This window comes from Camelus bactrianus, chromosome 32 (genome assembly GCF_048773025.1).
Source record: "Camelus bactrianus isolate YW-2024 breed Bactrian camel chromosome 32, ASM4877302v1, whole genome shotgun sequence".
Lineage (NCBI taxonomy): Eukaryota > Metazoa > Chordata > Mammalia > Artiodactyla > Camelidae > Camelus > Camelus bactrianus.
Genome location: NC_133570.1, coordinates 6,104,848 through 6,121,145, shown reverse-complemented (window position 1 = coordinate 6,121,145; position 16,298 = coordinate 6,104,848). Strand labels below are relative to the sequence as shown.

At 40.8% G+C, this 16,298-nt stretch overlaps 1 protein-coding gene across 5 annotated transcripts in view; it reads right to left on the bottom strand.

The window, feature by feature from the left end:
• Positions 1-16,298, bottom strand: part of CLIP1 (CAP-Gly domain containing linker protein 1) — a 112,144-nt gene that overhangs the window by 41,870 nt on the left and 53,976 nt on the right. For 2 of the 5 annotated variants that reach the window (XM_074356054.1, XM_074356055.1), the window contains exons 8-15: positions 15,122-15,182; positions 13,815-13,847; positions 10,647-10,751; positions 5,826-6,770; positions 4,033-4,149; positions 2,094-2,151; positions 1,465-1,548; positions 283-439 (exon numbers count right to left, since the gene is read on the bottom strand). In XM_074356054.1, the coding sequence (XP_074212155.1) occupies positions 283-439; positions 1,465-1,548; positions 2,094-2,151; positions 4,033-4,149; positions 5,826-6,770; positions 10,647-10,751; positions 13,815-13,847; positions 15,122-15,182 (1,560 nt within the window). The remainder of the gene's footprint in view (positions 1-282; positions 440-1,464; positions 1,549-2,093; positions 2,152-4,032; positions 4,150-5,825; positions 6,771-10,646; positions 10,752-13,814; positions 13,848-15,121; positions 15,183-16,298) is intronic. The other 3 variants (XM_074356058.1, XM_074356057.1, XM_074356056.1) reach the window with 2 other exon arrangements.

Genomic DNA, 16,298 nt, shown 5'->3' with positions numbered 1-16,298 from the left:
TCTCTTTAGAAGGTTAAATAGTTCATTCAAGGATATAGTGAGATAATAAGAGAAAGGAAGGGAGACAGGCAACTTTAAAACACAACAATCCTGACTACATGGAGAATACAGCCAATATTTTGCAGTAACTGTAACTAGAAAGTCACCTTTAAAAATTGTAGAAAATTTAAAATTAAAAAAAAAAAACCACATAACAATCCTGAAGAGTTCAGATCCCCTCCATCCAGACGTTGCTTCAGAGCCTAACCCAAAGCACACACTCTTATTAACGTTCACGCCTACCTTTCTTTCAGACGTAATTCATCATTCATTTTTGTCAGCTGAGAAGAATTATCTCCCGACATTTTCATTATTTCTGCAATATCGTTTTCCAACTTTTCCTTTGCTTTTATCAACTGCTCTTCTCTTTCATCTCTCTCTCTAAATTTTGCCTCCATATCTGAATACATGTAGAAAAAAAATTGCACTGTTGTGTTATAATTAACAAAAATGCATTGATTACATCCTGTGTGCCAAGCCTTGCTCTGGGAATACTTGCATACAGCAGCCCCTCCCCTCATGCAAATTATATTCTAGCAAAGCAGACAGACAATAAACAAGATAAACATGGAAAATAAATCATGTAATAGACAGTGGTAAGTGCTAAGAGGAAAAAAAAATACAAGCAGAGAAAGGAGCTAGGAAGGAGTTGGGGAGGTTAAAATCTTGATAAGAGTCTCTTGGAGATGGTGATGTTTAAGTATAATCCTGAGGGAAGTGAGGGAAGAGGAATGCAGGCAAGTGTAAAGGCCCTGAGGCAGGAACATGCTTGACAATCAAGTGTAAACAAGGAAGCCGATATGGCTTTACTGGAAAGAACAAGGGGATAAGAGTACAGGATGAAATCAGAGTGATAACAGGCCCCGATGATGGTAGGGACCACAGCTTTTAGTCTGAGGGAGATGGGGGCCACTGGGCCATCTTGAGTAACATGGTCAGACCTAATGTTGGAAGTATTACTCCAGCTGCTGTGCTGAGAATGGACTGAAGGGCAAGAGCAGAAGTGGCTGTTACCAGCTGTTACAGTAGCTCAGATTAAAGAAGATGGTTTGGAGAAAGGAGGGTAAAGTGTGTGCCTAGCATGCATGAGGTCCTGGGTTCAATTCCTGGTACCGCTATTAAATAAATAAAACCTAATAATCCCCCATTTAAAAAAAAGAAACATCAAAGATGACGGTTGGCTTGGATCAAGGGTAGCAGTGGGAGTGGTGAGAGGTGATGGATGCTGACTTGCAGGGAAACAAGGCAGAGAGAATTTGCTGACGCGTACAGACCTCCAACAAGTCTTTTACCACAACGTAACACAACAGCGAGTGAAGAATTTATGCCTGAATAGTAGAGATGTTACTGTGAAGTACTACAGGGATAGCAAATCCCAGGAAGCCTCCTATATTTAATGTTTATAGTAACCAGACGTCTTCTTACCTGTTAAATTTTCTCTCAACTTCTCCAATTCAGAAGACAACTCATTAAACTGTTCCTCTTTTTGGTGTAATTTATTTACAGTCTCTATTCGGGATAAAGTTAAAAGTTTAGTATATTTCACAGTTAACAAACCACCTACAGCTTGGCTGTCTTACAACCAAATCAAGTCATATGCTTGAGACTGGGGATCACAGGAACACTAAAGAGTCTCGTTACAGATCAAACAGATCACTGTACAGGGAACCTAAGGAAGGAAGTGAGCTGCTCTCTCTTGCCTCCCCAAATCTGCAGATGAGGCACTAGGCAACCCTTTTCCTGGAATCTCTTTCCTACTTTCACTTAAAACTCAATAAAGCTACCAAAGACGTAAGCTTAAGTAAGATAATGCTTTTCCCAAGTATACTTACATTTTAATATGGAAAAAGCTTTAAGTCAAAAGAATGAAGAATTAATGGGAGTCTGAGGCTTCAGGAAGCCAGTGGAATCCAGCACTACTGGGCAGTGTGGAAACTTTCAGGAGAGTGAAATTAGACCACAGGCAGCATCTGTCTTACATAACGCCAGAGGCCAGCTCCGGTCTGAGAACACGACATTCTCTAAAGTGAGCTGCTCACTTCAGTAAGACGTACCTTGCACACTTCTCTGAACAGAGACTGCCTCTTCTGAAGCATCAGCAAACTTTTCTTTCTAAAGAAAGAGAATTGGAATAGAAACATCTCAAATTATAAAAAGTTTCAATAAGTACAACATTATCTACTTTCTGTTGCTGGTTTCATTTCATTAAAACGACCTTATGCTTAAAGTATGCAAGCATCAATTACTTCCATACATATACTGTCCACGTATACACACGAGTGAAGGAGGTCCACACATGTGTGTGCATGTCTGGCTCTGCACATGTATCTGCACACACGTGTGATGAGCATGCATACTTATATAAATATATGCGTGTGTATACACGTGTGGTGCCACGTGCATGTTTTTTCTTCATGTTGCTACCCTCAAGTAGCAGAACTTCCCTTCAGAAATCTGCCTGAGGCAGTGAGCAGTTCTGAAATGTTTTACATCTAAGAATAACTGGAACTTAGTATCTTGAAACTGGATTTGGTCCACTACTTAAAACCGAAAAGTCTCTTGCTCAGCTACTATACTATCTAAGCATGACAGGGGGCCAGGATAAAATCACTCTCCTGATTTTCCTGAGACGAACTTTGAGCTAGATACACCAAGAGAATTTTTAAACGAGTATTTCTAACTAATTCAGGTTTTATTTTAAAAATGGGCACACGAGGCACAAATCCATCAAAGTCCACAGGTTATCCACCTGTGGTGTTCCCAAAGCAGGACTGCAGGCGGCATGCTTTCTCTTCAGAGGACACAGAAGAATACTCTAACTTACAAAAAAAGTAAGGCATTCAGTAAGTTTGGGGAGGAGGGCAGAGAAATTATGTGAGACTCAAAATACATTTTCTTAAAGGCTACCATATTGAAAAACGGTAATTTCCAGGCCAACTTTTTCTCAAAATGTAGCTGAAATACTATATATCAAAACTGTCCAATAGAACTCTCTACAAAGATACGGTGCTGTTCAATATGGCAGCTGCCAGCCACACGTGGCTATTAAGCACTTAAAATGTGGCTAGTGCAACTGAAGAACTGAATTTTATATTCTATTTCATTTTAATTGATTTAAATTTACATATAGTGGACAGTAACTCAGACAATGAACAGTGAGCTACATAATTAACATTTTAAGAAGTAGAAATTTGTAATATTGGCACTTAAATAAGAAAAAAATGCTTTTAGTCATCACTGCTGTGAGCACAGAAATGCGGTGAGTGGAGACCAGGAAGGAATGTGGAGGATCTAAGACATGTCTCTGTTATCTGGTTTTCTCCATAAGCCTATGATTTTCCCTTCTCATGACGTGTGGGTATCACTGGCTCCCGCACATGGTTATCGGCCACGACTAAGCTTGTATTTTTGACGGAGGAAGCAAGGCAGAAGGAACAACAGTTGAGAAAAAAAAAAAAAAGTCCTACTACTTGAGGTTAAGGAAAGAGGATATATATGGAAGGAGAAGTAATTTCCTGAGGTGGGATAAACTGAGCTGTGAGAGAGAACTCTGTGAATTCGCTAGACAGCACCCTGCCCTGCTAAGTAAGAGGGGGTACGGACGGGCCAGGCTGCAGGCTTGCTGTCAGGCACAGGGCAAGACCTCACTATAAATGGACCCTGATGTGCTGGGTGTATAACTTGGAAGGTCCCTGTGTTTAGTGGAACTAAGCAGTCAATAACATGCCAAAGCAATGCATTACCAGAGGCAAAGGACAGGAAAAAGAAAGAAAGAAAGAAAAAGTAATACTTACCTTTACTGCTAGTCTGGATTTGATCCAATTCCCCTCAAGTTATTTATCAGCCAATAACAATAATACATGGAATTTAAATCAATACTTTGCAAGAGAAAAGAAATAGGGGCCTCACTTCTTTATAGAGACTTTCGTTTTTAAACAGGAACAATACAAATGGCCACAAAGCCTGGGATTCAGATTCCCAGCAGGTACTCACCAAGATCTGAAGCTCTTTTTCCAAAGCCTCTTTCACTTGACTGACTTCACTCAAGTTTTCCTGAAGGTTATTAAGCATTAGCTCTTTTCCCTGCAGCTCTTTGGTGATGCTACTAGCCTACCATACAGTTACATGGTTCACAAGTCAATGAAAAGGAAACAAAAAAGAATGAGAAAGAAAAAAATAAAACAAACATAAAAAAAAATGTATGAGAAACAAATATAACCAAACAAAACTTAAAGAAATAAAGGCATGGATAAAAAGTCATTTTGGTATTTTTTTTTTTAAACTCTAAGAAGCCAGTGACTTCACACAATCAGTTACAGGTAAAACTGTCCAATAGCCATTTTAAAATAGGGAAAACAGAGTATATTTCTATACCTAAGTTCAGACTATCAGCATGATTTAAAGCAGAAAGTGCAGATGCTTACTTTCTAAATGAGACAGTTGAGTAATTTCATTTTCTGGACTTTAAAAACTTGAAGATAGGACTAGTGATTCCTGTGGACTGTGTATCATTTTCTGTAGTTCTGTATACCCTTTAGATATTTCAACATTCAAAATAAAAATTAAAATTTTTAAATGCACTAGACAACAGCCATCAGAAATTGGCTTTCAAGCTGTGATGTAAAAAAGTGGACCAATCACGAGCTGCATTTTCTCTACTCATTAATTTTGGGGGAGGAAGGTCATTAGGTCTATTTACTTATTTATTATCAGTTTTTTTTTTTTAAATGGAGGTACTGGGGATGGAACCCAGGCCCTCGTGCATGCTAAGCACACACTCTACCATTTGAGCTATGCCCTCCCCCTCAATTTTTGTGTTTCAATCAGTATTTCGGATCCAAGTGAGATTTGAGAAAAATGTCCTGTTATTAGTTTGTTATCTTCAACTAATGTTACGTTACAACTTTAGCTGTTTGTCTGTCCTCACCTCTCCCCATTTAACCATCACAACCCTTCCTTCTTTGCCAATAGAGCAGCTTCTCCCGCAAAAAGCTCAGAATATTCAGCATCAGTACCAGCGCCTCAACTAGTGGCAGGAGGACTGGGAACGAGTATTCATTCCTCGAACAATCCTTAAAAATGAAGGTGACATTTAACAAGGCTAGTTAGTAAGAAATGTAGCTGGCAACTGTTTCTTATAATTTCCTATGCCTTGTTCAAAAGCACACTTGTCCAGTCTTTCCTCAAAAGCGCAGGAAATAGATCACGTTCTCATTGTGGCAGAGGAAAAACTCCAATGAGAAGGGGATGGCACTGCAAAGGGCTCCAGGCTCCTAACCTTCATTTTGCTGTGAACGTTATATTTATCACAGCAGGTTCACTCACGATAGGCAAGTGCACTCAGAGTTCACGTTCTGTTTTACAGACGAGGCAACTCCGTAGGTGGGAAAGGAGGAGATGATCTGACAAGTTTCTAGCTCAATTCATTTACCTTAACAACATCATTTGAGGAGTTCTCGATTTAAAAAAAAAAAAAGAGTTTGTAGACCAGAACCAAGCTTAAAGAGGAGACCACAGAAAGCCCAGAGATAAAGTAATAAAGTATTCAGATACTAGGAAACCAGAATGAACTTACATAGGTGGGCCATTATTTTCTCTAATCTCCTCAGATGAAACCATACTCAAGTTGCTCTCAAGATACTGTACTCAATTGGGAAATTTGTTAGCACCAGTTTCAACTAAGTCAGGGAATTTGGAGGATGAATTACCTCAACTTGAGAAATAACACACAATACAAACTAAGAATAAGAAATGGAAAAGAAAAGATGGAGGATGTGGATACAAACCTTGCCACTTTCAGCATTCCTTTCAATCTCTAAATTTTTAATCTGTTTGTCAGCCGCCTCAAGCTGCTGTTTAAATTTCTCGATTTCCGATTTACCTTCGGAACTGGCTTTCCGAAGCACATCAAGATCCAAGAGCTTTTCTTCGGCAGCCTTGAGCTGGGATGTAAAATTATCAATAACCTTGGTTTGTTCATTGCATTTGGCTTGTAGTACCTCTAGCTCCTTTACCTTTATCTCAGCTTCCTGCAGTTTGTTTAAGGTGTCTTCCATTTCTACCAGATGCTGGTCTTCTGCTTTGTCCAGCTTCGATTTGATGGCTTCCAGACTGTTCTCTTTCTCTTTAATGACTTTCATCAATTTAGCCCTTAGGGCTTCGAGCTCTTTAGTGTGAGCAGACCGCTCCGAGTCTTGTTTATTCTGCAAACTTTCAATTTCGTGCTGGTAATCTAGTCTCATTTTCTCTATTTGGGTTTTTAACTCGGCAAATTCTGCCGTCTCCGTCCCGACGCCCTTGCTGAAGGACACCTTCAGCTCCTCCATCGCCTGCTGGTGGGAGGCGATGGCGGTCTCCAGCTTGGACTTCCACAGAGCGATCACATCCGAGTTCTCCTTGTTGGCGTGATCAAGCTTGTTTCTCAGGGACTCGTTCTCTTTGGAAAGCTTCTCTGTGACAGCCTGAAGAGCCTTTATCTCCTTCTGATGTGTTTCTTCCCGGGCTCCGAAGCACTCTTTCAGAGAAGTGATTTCCTTCTGGTGGTCAGTATTGGTGGCTTCTAACTTTTCTTGCAAAGAGCTTATCTCTTGTAAGAGGGACAGTGACATATCAACGTCCCCAGCAGGCTTACTGGACTCCAGCCTTCTCCGCAGCTCTGCCACTTCCTGTACTCTGAATGCGAGGTCTTTTTCTAGTTCCATTATGCGTGACTTTTCTGATACCGTGGCCACCTAGTATCAGCAGTCCAAAGAAAAAGAGATCATTTAAACAACAAATCACTGATGGTTTTCTTTAACCTTGAAGATCTTCAGTAACTACCCCATCTCAGGCAGCAGTCAAGCCACCGGGAACGTCTGTGTGTTAATCTAACTCTGAGATAATGTCTTAAGACCAGTTCTGGGAGCTCCAATTCAAAACTACTGTCTTTGGCAAACTTTCAACCATTTTGAGATGCTAGAGGAAGATAAAACTGATATTAAGGTTAACTCACTCCAAAAAAAATCTCTTTTCCCTCTAAAGAACCTTAAATCAGGGAGGTGCCCAGTGACTGGTCATAATTTAATAGAAACAGGAACTTTCAAAGTTCTCATCTGTCTGCCTTCTGGAAGAAAGAATCCTTATTTTTAAAATTTAAAAAAAAACTTTTTTTTATTTTGGGGGGAGGTAATTAGGTTTTTATTTATTTACTTATTTTAATGGAGGTACTGGGAATCGAACCTTGTTCATGCTAGGCATGTGCTCTACCCCTGAGCTATACCCTGCCCCCAAGAATCTTTATTTTTGCTAGTTTTTTCTATCCCACTTCACCCAACATGTATAAACGCTTGTCTATCAGATGGAGGTGATCTTACAGAAAAGCGTGCTGTCCAGTACAGTAGCCATGAGCCACACACAGCTATGAGCACTTGAAACGTGGCTCATCTGAAGTGACATGTGGTGTAAGCATCAACTATATAATACATAATGAAGACTTGGGGAAAAGAGAACATAAAATACCTTGTTAATAATTTCTTATATTGATTATATAATGAAATGGTAACAGTTTGGATATATTGGCTTAAATAAAATAAATTATTAAATTAATTTCACCTGCTTCTTTTTACCTATTAGAAAAGAATGTTAATATGGGTACCAGAAAAAATTTTTCACTATATACATGTGGCTCATGTTATATGTGTGTTGGATAGCACTGATATAAAATGTGTAAAAAATACCTGTTGTGTCTCAGTGAATATCACCACAACCGTAGAATAAAAGCCTCAAGTGGGTAATGAAGAACTAACTTACTAATCTTTTTCAAAAAGGACAAAGTAAGAATGCTTACTTACCTGCAACAACACATAAGAATTCTATACAGAGCTCCTTCCCCTTTAAGATTTTATAATTCTTTTAGCATCTTGACGTACACGTCTGGCTCCCCTAACCCAGTGGCTCACCAATCACCCGGGATGTTATGTCTACACTGCAGGCCCCAGCTACCTGCCCCACCCCCACATGTTGATTCTATCTGAGTTCTGAAGTCGTACCGAGGAATTGCTTTTTTTTCTTTTTTAAACAAACACCCCAGGATGAGGAAAAACACTCTCCTAACCTGCGTCCTTTTATCCCTAGGAAGTTACTTCCCTCTATCTGTTAGGCAGTTGGTTTGCTAGACAAAATATGTGAGAAATGGTAGCTTCAGGCATAAATATTAATTATCTGATGAACCTGGGAAATAGAAGGGAACATGAATGATGTAAAAACACCAGGGAGTCCCAAACTCCATGGATCAAAAGTCCTCTAGATTGAAGGCTCCTCTCCCTCACAGCCTTTACTGGGACAGAAGGTACTGGGTGTGTGTCCTTCCTCCCCTCTGCCCACTGACAGGCTGTGAGACGGACACAGAATAAAGTGTCCACAAAGAACAGGAAAGTAAGGCACTCAGGGCCCCCATACTGCATGACCAAGTCATTAAGTATTTCAGAGCTGCCTCCCTGTTGTGCTTCAGGGTTATAGACCCTTCAGGTCAAAGATGCCACTTCATTTACACAGTTTTTCCTGGGGGTGGGGGGGTGGGAGGGCGGGGAGTCCAAGAGTTGCTACCACAAAGTAAAGTACAAACCATTAATAAATCCCATTGCTACAAGGTCTAGAACATAAGTAAATTAAATCCAATAGGGTACTAGTTCTTAACTAGTCACAATAAAACATCCAAACTGAGGAAATGCCAAGTTAAAATAAGGGAAAATAATAAACAGTGTGATTATACTTTGTGTAGCATTTTCACAGCACTTCTGTTTTTTATTTCCCAAAGTCTGCCCTCAGGCGGAACTATCAATGGGCCTGCCTTTCTTGTTAGTTTGAGGACATAGAAGTCAGGTATCATTTCTTATTCTTGCTAACGTCTCTACAGCACCAAGCACGCTGTTTATAAACCAGGCTTCCTGGCTGGGAGGAATTCTGAAGCGCTTCCTAAGAAGGAGTGCAGGTGACAGGAAACTCAAGGGTCGGTGGTTAGTTTCCCACTTGGCAAACCAACGGTGAGGGTCAAAGGGGGACTCGGCAAAGGTAACAGCTTGAATGTGAAGTGTGTGAATACACCGTGCTGTGAATGGGTGCCTTCTTATCCACAGAAAGCAAAACAAAACAAACAGCAAAACTGTTTGCTGATAAAGCTGTATGGGAGAGGAGTTCAGAAGTTAAAAACAAACAAAAAAACCCCACATCCTGACTTCAACAGCCAGCCGCTCTACAGCAGCTCAGTCTTTTCATCAGTCCCTTGTATTTCCCAGATCAAGTCTTTGGCTCTCCGGTAACAAAGAAACGGCAGCAAACTACCAGGATTTTTTTCTTGTCAAATACACAGGAGACATCTTTAGTTTTGAGGTTGACCGAGAACATTTTCTTTCTTCTGAAAAAAATGAAAACTTACGACTTAGAGAAGAAAAATCACTTGATTTTCTATTTTTTTAGATCAGTCAATGATTTCTCAACAAGAGAGATTTCTACAAATGCTAATAAGTCAAAAGAAAAAAATCAGGATATCAAATTTGATCAGAGACAGTAATTTTTGAAATTTTGAAGTTAAGGATTTGGGCACTTCGCCATTGACAGTCAAATTCATGATTTAAAAGGGACATATCAAAATACATTTTCACTTAAATCTTTCAGCACAAAACTACTTCCATAATAGACAGAATCCATCCTGTTAAGAGCACAGACTCTGGGGTCAAATGACCCAGAAATAAATCTTGGCCCCACTATTTCTACTAGCTGGGTGACCTTGGGCTTATTATTTGACCTCTATGTGCCTCAGTGTCCCCATCTGTAAAATGGGAACAGTATTACTACCTCCCTCCTGGGGCTGTGGTGAGACTGAGTAAGTTAATACTTGTAAAGTGCTTGGAATAGTTCCTGGCATGAAGTAAGCATTGTGTGGGCGCTTTAACATGTAAGTAAGTGAAATGTGACTAACGCACTGGCTCTGAGGGCCAAACACAGTAAGTTGGGGGTTGTAAGAAGCCACTCTGTTCCCAGCACACATCTCCCTCCTGACCACTGAGATTTTAACCTTCTGGGTAACAGAAATGCAAAGGGAAATCAGGTGCCAAGAAAAAAAGATAACTGGGGTGAAAGTCCTTAACTCTCATTCATTAGGAAGAGCCAATGTTTCAGTTCCCTTCCCCCAACAGGCCAGGGAAGAAGGCAGAAAACGAGAGCTAAAGAAAAACAATAACAAAAAATTATTCAGAAAACCCAGTAACTAGAAATAGGAGAACAAGAGGACAACTGACTGCTGGTGGCAAACCAGGGAAAGGTATTCACGATATTAACTCAAGAACCTCAAACGGAGCTGTGGACGCCCGGGCCGTCTATACGTTCGCAGAGCTTCTGACCTTGACCGTGGCTGAGTTAACCAAAGGAACAAGTCTTCGCCTTTGACAAAAGGTTCCATGTAACACCTGTGCCTGCCCATCAGCCTCCGCTCGCGAGCACCTGAGTAGCACCAGGGCCAAACCTGGGTCGAACCACTGGGTCAAGGCTGAGGCCAACTGCAAGGCCCGTTACCCGTGGCGTCCGCCATTCACAAACATGGGTCTGCTTCATTAAATAGTGAAAACCATTACCCTAGTGTCTTCTAACTCCCTCTGGAGTTTGTCAGCTTTGGTCTTTTCAAAGAGCAGGCTCTGTTCAAGCTCCTTAATGCGGGCATGCTCCAGTTTGGTCTGCGTCTGTTAGTAAAAAGGAAGAGGAAGAAACACAACAGTGCCACCATGACATGCCAGCACAGGAGGAGAGAGCGCAGCATGCAGGCTGAGCCACCAGTCCCTTCCGCCAGAGGGTGAACAAAAAAGGTGATGGAGGGGGACGAGACGGGACTGAGATGAGGGGGTTGGGAGTGAGGATGATCCTATGGACAAGAGGATGAGGTGGGTGGGAGACATGAGCTAATCTACTGAGAAAGAAAAAATGGAACACACATGAGGCAAGATGAAAAGTGTCAGATGCATGCAGCCAAATATGAGTTATATTGATAAGTGAAGTTTATCAGCACAAATTAGAATCGTTAATAATCCTCTAAACTATCATTTCCCTCCTCCCCACAATGGCTACTTGACATTAATGTGTATGTAACTGACTCAGTGACTTAAAAAGTAGATTGACCTTAAAATGATCATCATTTTTATCTAAATATGGAAAAGATAACATCGTAAGTCTTGTTAAGTGTTCAGTAAGTCCCTAAAGCAGATCCTTGCACTCTGGCTTACAACGTGACCTGAGCAAGGGTCAAGTAGGAAACCTAATGCAGGGAACCTAGAAATGGGAGCTGAGGAAGTCACACCAGTGGCCTCTGCTGAGGTGAGTGAGGAGGGTCTGAGATTCTTAGCAACACTGTCACATATGACAGGTGAGGAGCCACTAAAGCTGTAATTTCCTTCCAGTGGTAGATTTCCCAAAGATTGTCTGTCACCAGAAAATAAAGGAGGGAGATCAGATTTAAAAGACAAAATTCAGTAATAACTATGCTTGACAGCCTCCATCCCTGAGGCTCAAAGCAGGAGAAAAGTTTAGCTGGAACCTAACAGGGACTCATAATCTTGATCCTAAGATGAAGTCATTCTTCTCAGCTCAGAGGCAAGAAATGGTGACTCAACAGAAAGACATGAATTTCAACTCCATGCAAAAAGAGCCACTAAGATCCTAGCGTGTTTCAAAACCTCAGACTCTCCAATGTTACTTCCTTAGGTGTAATCTGATGGAAAACCTAGCAGGTGACCTCTTTCTAACAGGCACAAATGCAGTACGATCTTAATCAATTTGAAATAATCTAGTCTCAATGTACCTCTTTCCTCACTCACCTCTTCTACCTGAGAGGCTATCAACATAATCAACTGATAAAAATCTGTTGTTACTTGTATTAAAATGTAAATATTTTGTGGCTCTAACTGGTGAGATCTATCAGTCTGAACAATTACGGGCAATGAGGAAATGACTACAAACTCTAAAGTAACAGAAACTAGTGCAGGGCTTAAGTAGAAGGTGGACTGTTTTACATTATGAACATCTTTACTCAATGCAGTGGTACCCTGAGGATTTCAGCGCATTCAAGGGGTCATTTTACTTGTGAACCAGGTATAAACCATGATGGAATATGTTTAAAGTAAATAAAAATTTTTAAAAAATCCTTCACCTGCTTCAGCTCTTTAAACTCAACAAAAATAATGAAGTAAAATTCAAAACCTAATTGTCTGGATAGTCCCCTTGGTCCATATGTGCCTTAGACAGAAGTTGTTCAATTTGCCTACTTTTGTAAGAAAAGAATCTCATCCAGATCTACATGACTGAGGTCACAGCCTCAAGAACAGAAATCCAAAATTAGCAGGAAGAAGCAAGAGGCAACAGAACCTTTCTTCTCTCGACACTGAGTTCAGTGTCCTCTGGGTGAAAAGGGCACCACTCCCAGATAAAAAGCAAATATCCATTGAACACGATCTTCTCCCCATTCCGACATCACCCAGATGCCTCCTTACTGGTGGGAGTGCACACCGAGGATCTGGGACTCGGTCACCTGTCCACAAGGGCACTAGCGATCCACTTCCATGCCGTGGGATGCAGTAAAGACATTACACTCAACAGTTACAAACAACCCTCCTTTTAAAATTACTCCTTTCTTAGAAAAGGACAGCGCATCCCGAGAGGAGGGTCCCGGGGCAGGGGACTGAGAGGGAAAGCGAAGGCTCTGCAGGAAGCGCAGGAGAGAGGCAGGAGGGAGTCCCATGCAGACTGACACCGATGCAGTGGGGGCCTGTTCTGGAAGGAGAGAGGAGACCCAGATCACTGAAGTAGCTTCACAAAAAGGAAACCTTCAGAACGGAGGCCTTTTTAAAAGTTCAGTCTTGAGTTGTCTATTTCAGCTGCCAGGAGGTGGCAGGAAGATAAACTATCTGTTTTAATTTCGCTCTCTTGCGGTGGTAAATCAAAGGAAGAAGTTTTTAGGTTCTTTCCATTGGCATCATGGCTGGCGGGGCGCACCAAGAAGCCGTGCTTCTGGGGCCACTCTGGTAGGATGTGAATTGGGTGTTTGGATGTTTGATCTTAATCAGAGGGAGGAAAGGGGGAAAAAAAAACACCTACATGCCTAGCAGCACTGCTACTAGGGAAATCTCGCTTCAAGAGTAATAAATTTAAAACACACAGTATCTTCACTGAAGAATGCTTGCCTCTAGTTTCACAAACTAGGGAAAATTCTGCTCCAACGAACTGAAGTTTGAATTTCTTGTCAGCTGCACTGGCGGTCACTGGCCAGCAGTGGGAGTTTACACAAAAGGCAAGCAGTCCTGGACTCACAATGCCTTTATTCTCGTGGGAATAAATTTAGACAGCTTGGGGAAACTTTCCCCCACAATGTCTGTAACAACTTCACCGAATATGTTTTATGTTTCAGTCAGCTATCACCTCTTTTGGAATAATTCTATTAAAACTAGAAGACACTAGGAATTAAGTGAAGGGCCATGCTCATTCTCCTGACAAAATTCTTTTTTTTTTTTTTTTTGCCGAAATTATAGAACATTTGCCTAAGCATTAAACAAATGGGTTTACAGAGCTTTAGTCATTACATACAATTTCTTCAGAATTCAAATGTAACTGCTTTGAAAGCCCCATGCACAGAAATATTAAGGACAATGTCTCAAGGTCAGATTATGCAGTTAGTATTTGAGTATATCAATAAGCATTTTAATCTGCAATCAATCTGTTAACAAGAGAAATATCCACACAGTTAAGTGCCCTCTTACATTCTCAGGATCTTCAGAAATCTGGCTCTTTTGCTATCAGTAAAAAAATAAAAAAATTAAACAACAACAAAAGAGAGATTCAACTAAAGTTTCAATACGGGTTAGGGTTTCAAAATAACTTGGATTAATTACAAGTCAGTTTACCAGACAGACTATACTAGCCTAGAGCTGATGTAAATATTTTAACCTGCCCCTCCTCAAAACACCACAAGCTGTACTTCACGTGAATTAGATGATGATATGAAACTTCTAATGAGACTTTGGGGTGTTTTTAAATGGATGAGAACAACACAGGAGTCAACTAAAGGAACGGGACTGCATGTGAAATGAGTGAGGACGGCATCTACTAAGTTATTAACGATCCAATAAATTCTGGGCCTCATAAAACTGGAACTCAGAAAATGCTTCCCTTGCTCTTTGTTGACCACAAAGACACATTTATTTCCAAAGAAATCAGAGTTCCTATTTGGAAGGGCTCTTGAAATTTAAGTATGATGTGGGCAGTTAGTAGACTCTAAAATTATAATGGTAGCAAAAATATATATTCTGAGAATTGCACAGACAGGTGAAACTTCCACTAAAATATTACAGATTTTTAAAGTACCAAAAATCTGCAAAATTTGAAAAATTTAATAACTTATACTTGTCATACATCTAGCAGTGGTTTGGAAAGCATCAAAATTGTTCAATTCTGGTTATTAAATAATAATAATTAATAATAAACTTATTAAAAAACTAGTATGAATTACCATTAAGAGATGAGAAACTTGATGCTAAAGGAAAATCTCTGAGAATTTAAAATATGCCATGGAATAAAAGAAGTTGAAATATGAATTGTACTTTTCTTCTGGTAATTACTTTAAAAAAAATCAATCACTAGAATGTATATTTATTCCTTCTGTAGGGTTATAAAGTATTTATCCGGCTCAACTGAAAAGCAAAGCCGAGATTCTTTTGGACTGTCCCACTGAAATGAGAAATGCTCTTTAAAATGCCACTTCTGATCATCAGAGGAACGTGTAGCGTCTTACTTAGGACACACTGCCAGATTTATGACTTGATTAACTCCAATTCAAGATTTTGAATTTTGAAGTACGAGTAAAAGAGGAGTGAAAACTGCCCTCGGCCACCGGAGTAGGGACGGCTGGGCCAAGGCTCGAGAACAGGCGTCACCTTGGCCCGCAGCCCGGGGGCCTGCCTTTCCCTCCGCTGCCTGTTCTGGCCACACGCGCCCGCGGGCGGATGACTTCAGCCGCGTTTCTGAACGCTGCACCCACAAAAGCTTTAGGGAGCTGCTGGGCTTTTACCTCAAGATCGCCCTTCGTGATTGATTCTTCCTCAACCCGGAACTGAAGGTCCTCAACCTTCCTGTGGAATAAAATGGAAACAAAACACTTACAGTAACTAAGGAACACCTCTGCCTTACCAAAAAAATGTATACACACACACACACACACATATATAATCAATACTCTGATGAATTTCGCAGATGGTGGTGGTAAGAAATGCCATAGAGACACAGAAAACAAAGAAACGTATCTTTAAGCCTCTGGTTTATAAATCTAAGAGCTCTACTCTACTGTGCACACTGCAAAGTGTTATCCAGGCGCAGGCTCCAGAAGGCATGAGGTATGAGCTGAGAAAAATCAACTGGTTCCCTAGGTCACAACCACCAGAGATGGCTCTAACCAAGACAAGATCAGCCTAAAGGGAAAAGGTCCAATTACCACAGAAACAGGTTTGAGAATGGAAGTCTATGACTTCTACTTTCCAATAACAGAACATAGGGGAAAATGGCACAGAACACGAATCTCCCTCCATACCACCCCACGCCAGGCATTTCAGGGTGAGGTCAGCAGGCTACCCAGGCAGAGACCTCGATGACAACATGGGAACCTGACCCAAAATGGGAGAACAAAGCTGGGAGCAATTCTTTGCTTCTAAGATGCATATATATATTTTTCAAATTTTAAAATCTCTGATTTTGGATGTGGGTTTCAATCAATGCCATCACTAAGTCAACGACATATGGTATTAGGAAGAGTTACAAAATCTGGGTAACATCCACACTCTGAATCTTCGCAAAACTGGGTGTAAGAGAAGGAAGAAAAGGAGGACAAAGCCCATAACCTACATGCAAAAACAAACAAACAAACAAACAAAAAAAAACTTTCCAATTCACTAGTATTTCTAGCAAAATGAAGAATTAAAAAAATTCTACTCAGTAAATCAGAAATATAATCATAGGTTAAAGCCCTCAAGCGTCTTGCAGAGCTGGGGGGGACACTTCTACTGCCCGTAAGTCAGCAGAACAAGAGCCAGATAAAGAACAGAAGCAAACGGTACTGGTGCCTTGGCTTTCAGAAGGGCCTAGAAGGGTCTGTCGCTGTCTCTCATTGACTTGCAGCCACTTTTAGGATGCAAGGAGAATTTCCTATGTATAGTGTTTCTCTCTCCAGTGGAAAAGGTGCTTCCTCAGTAAGA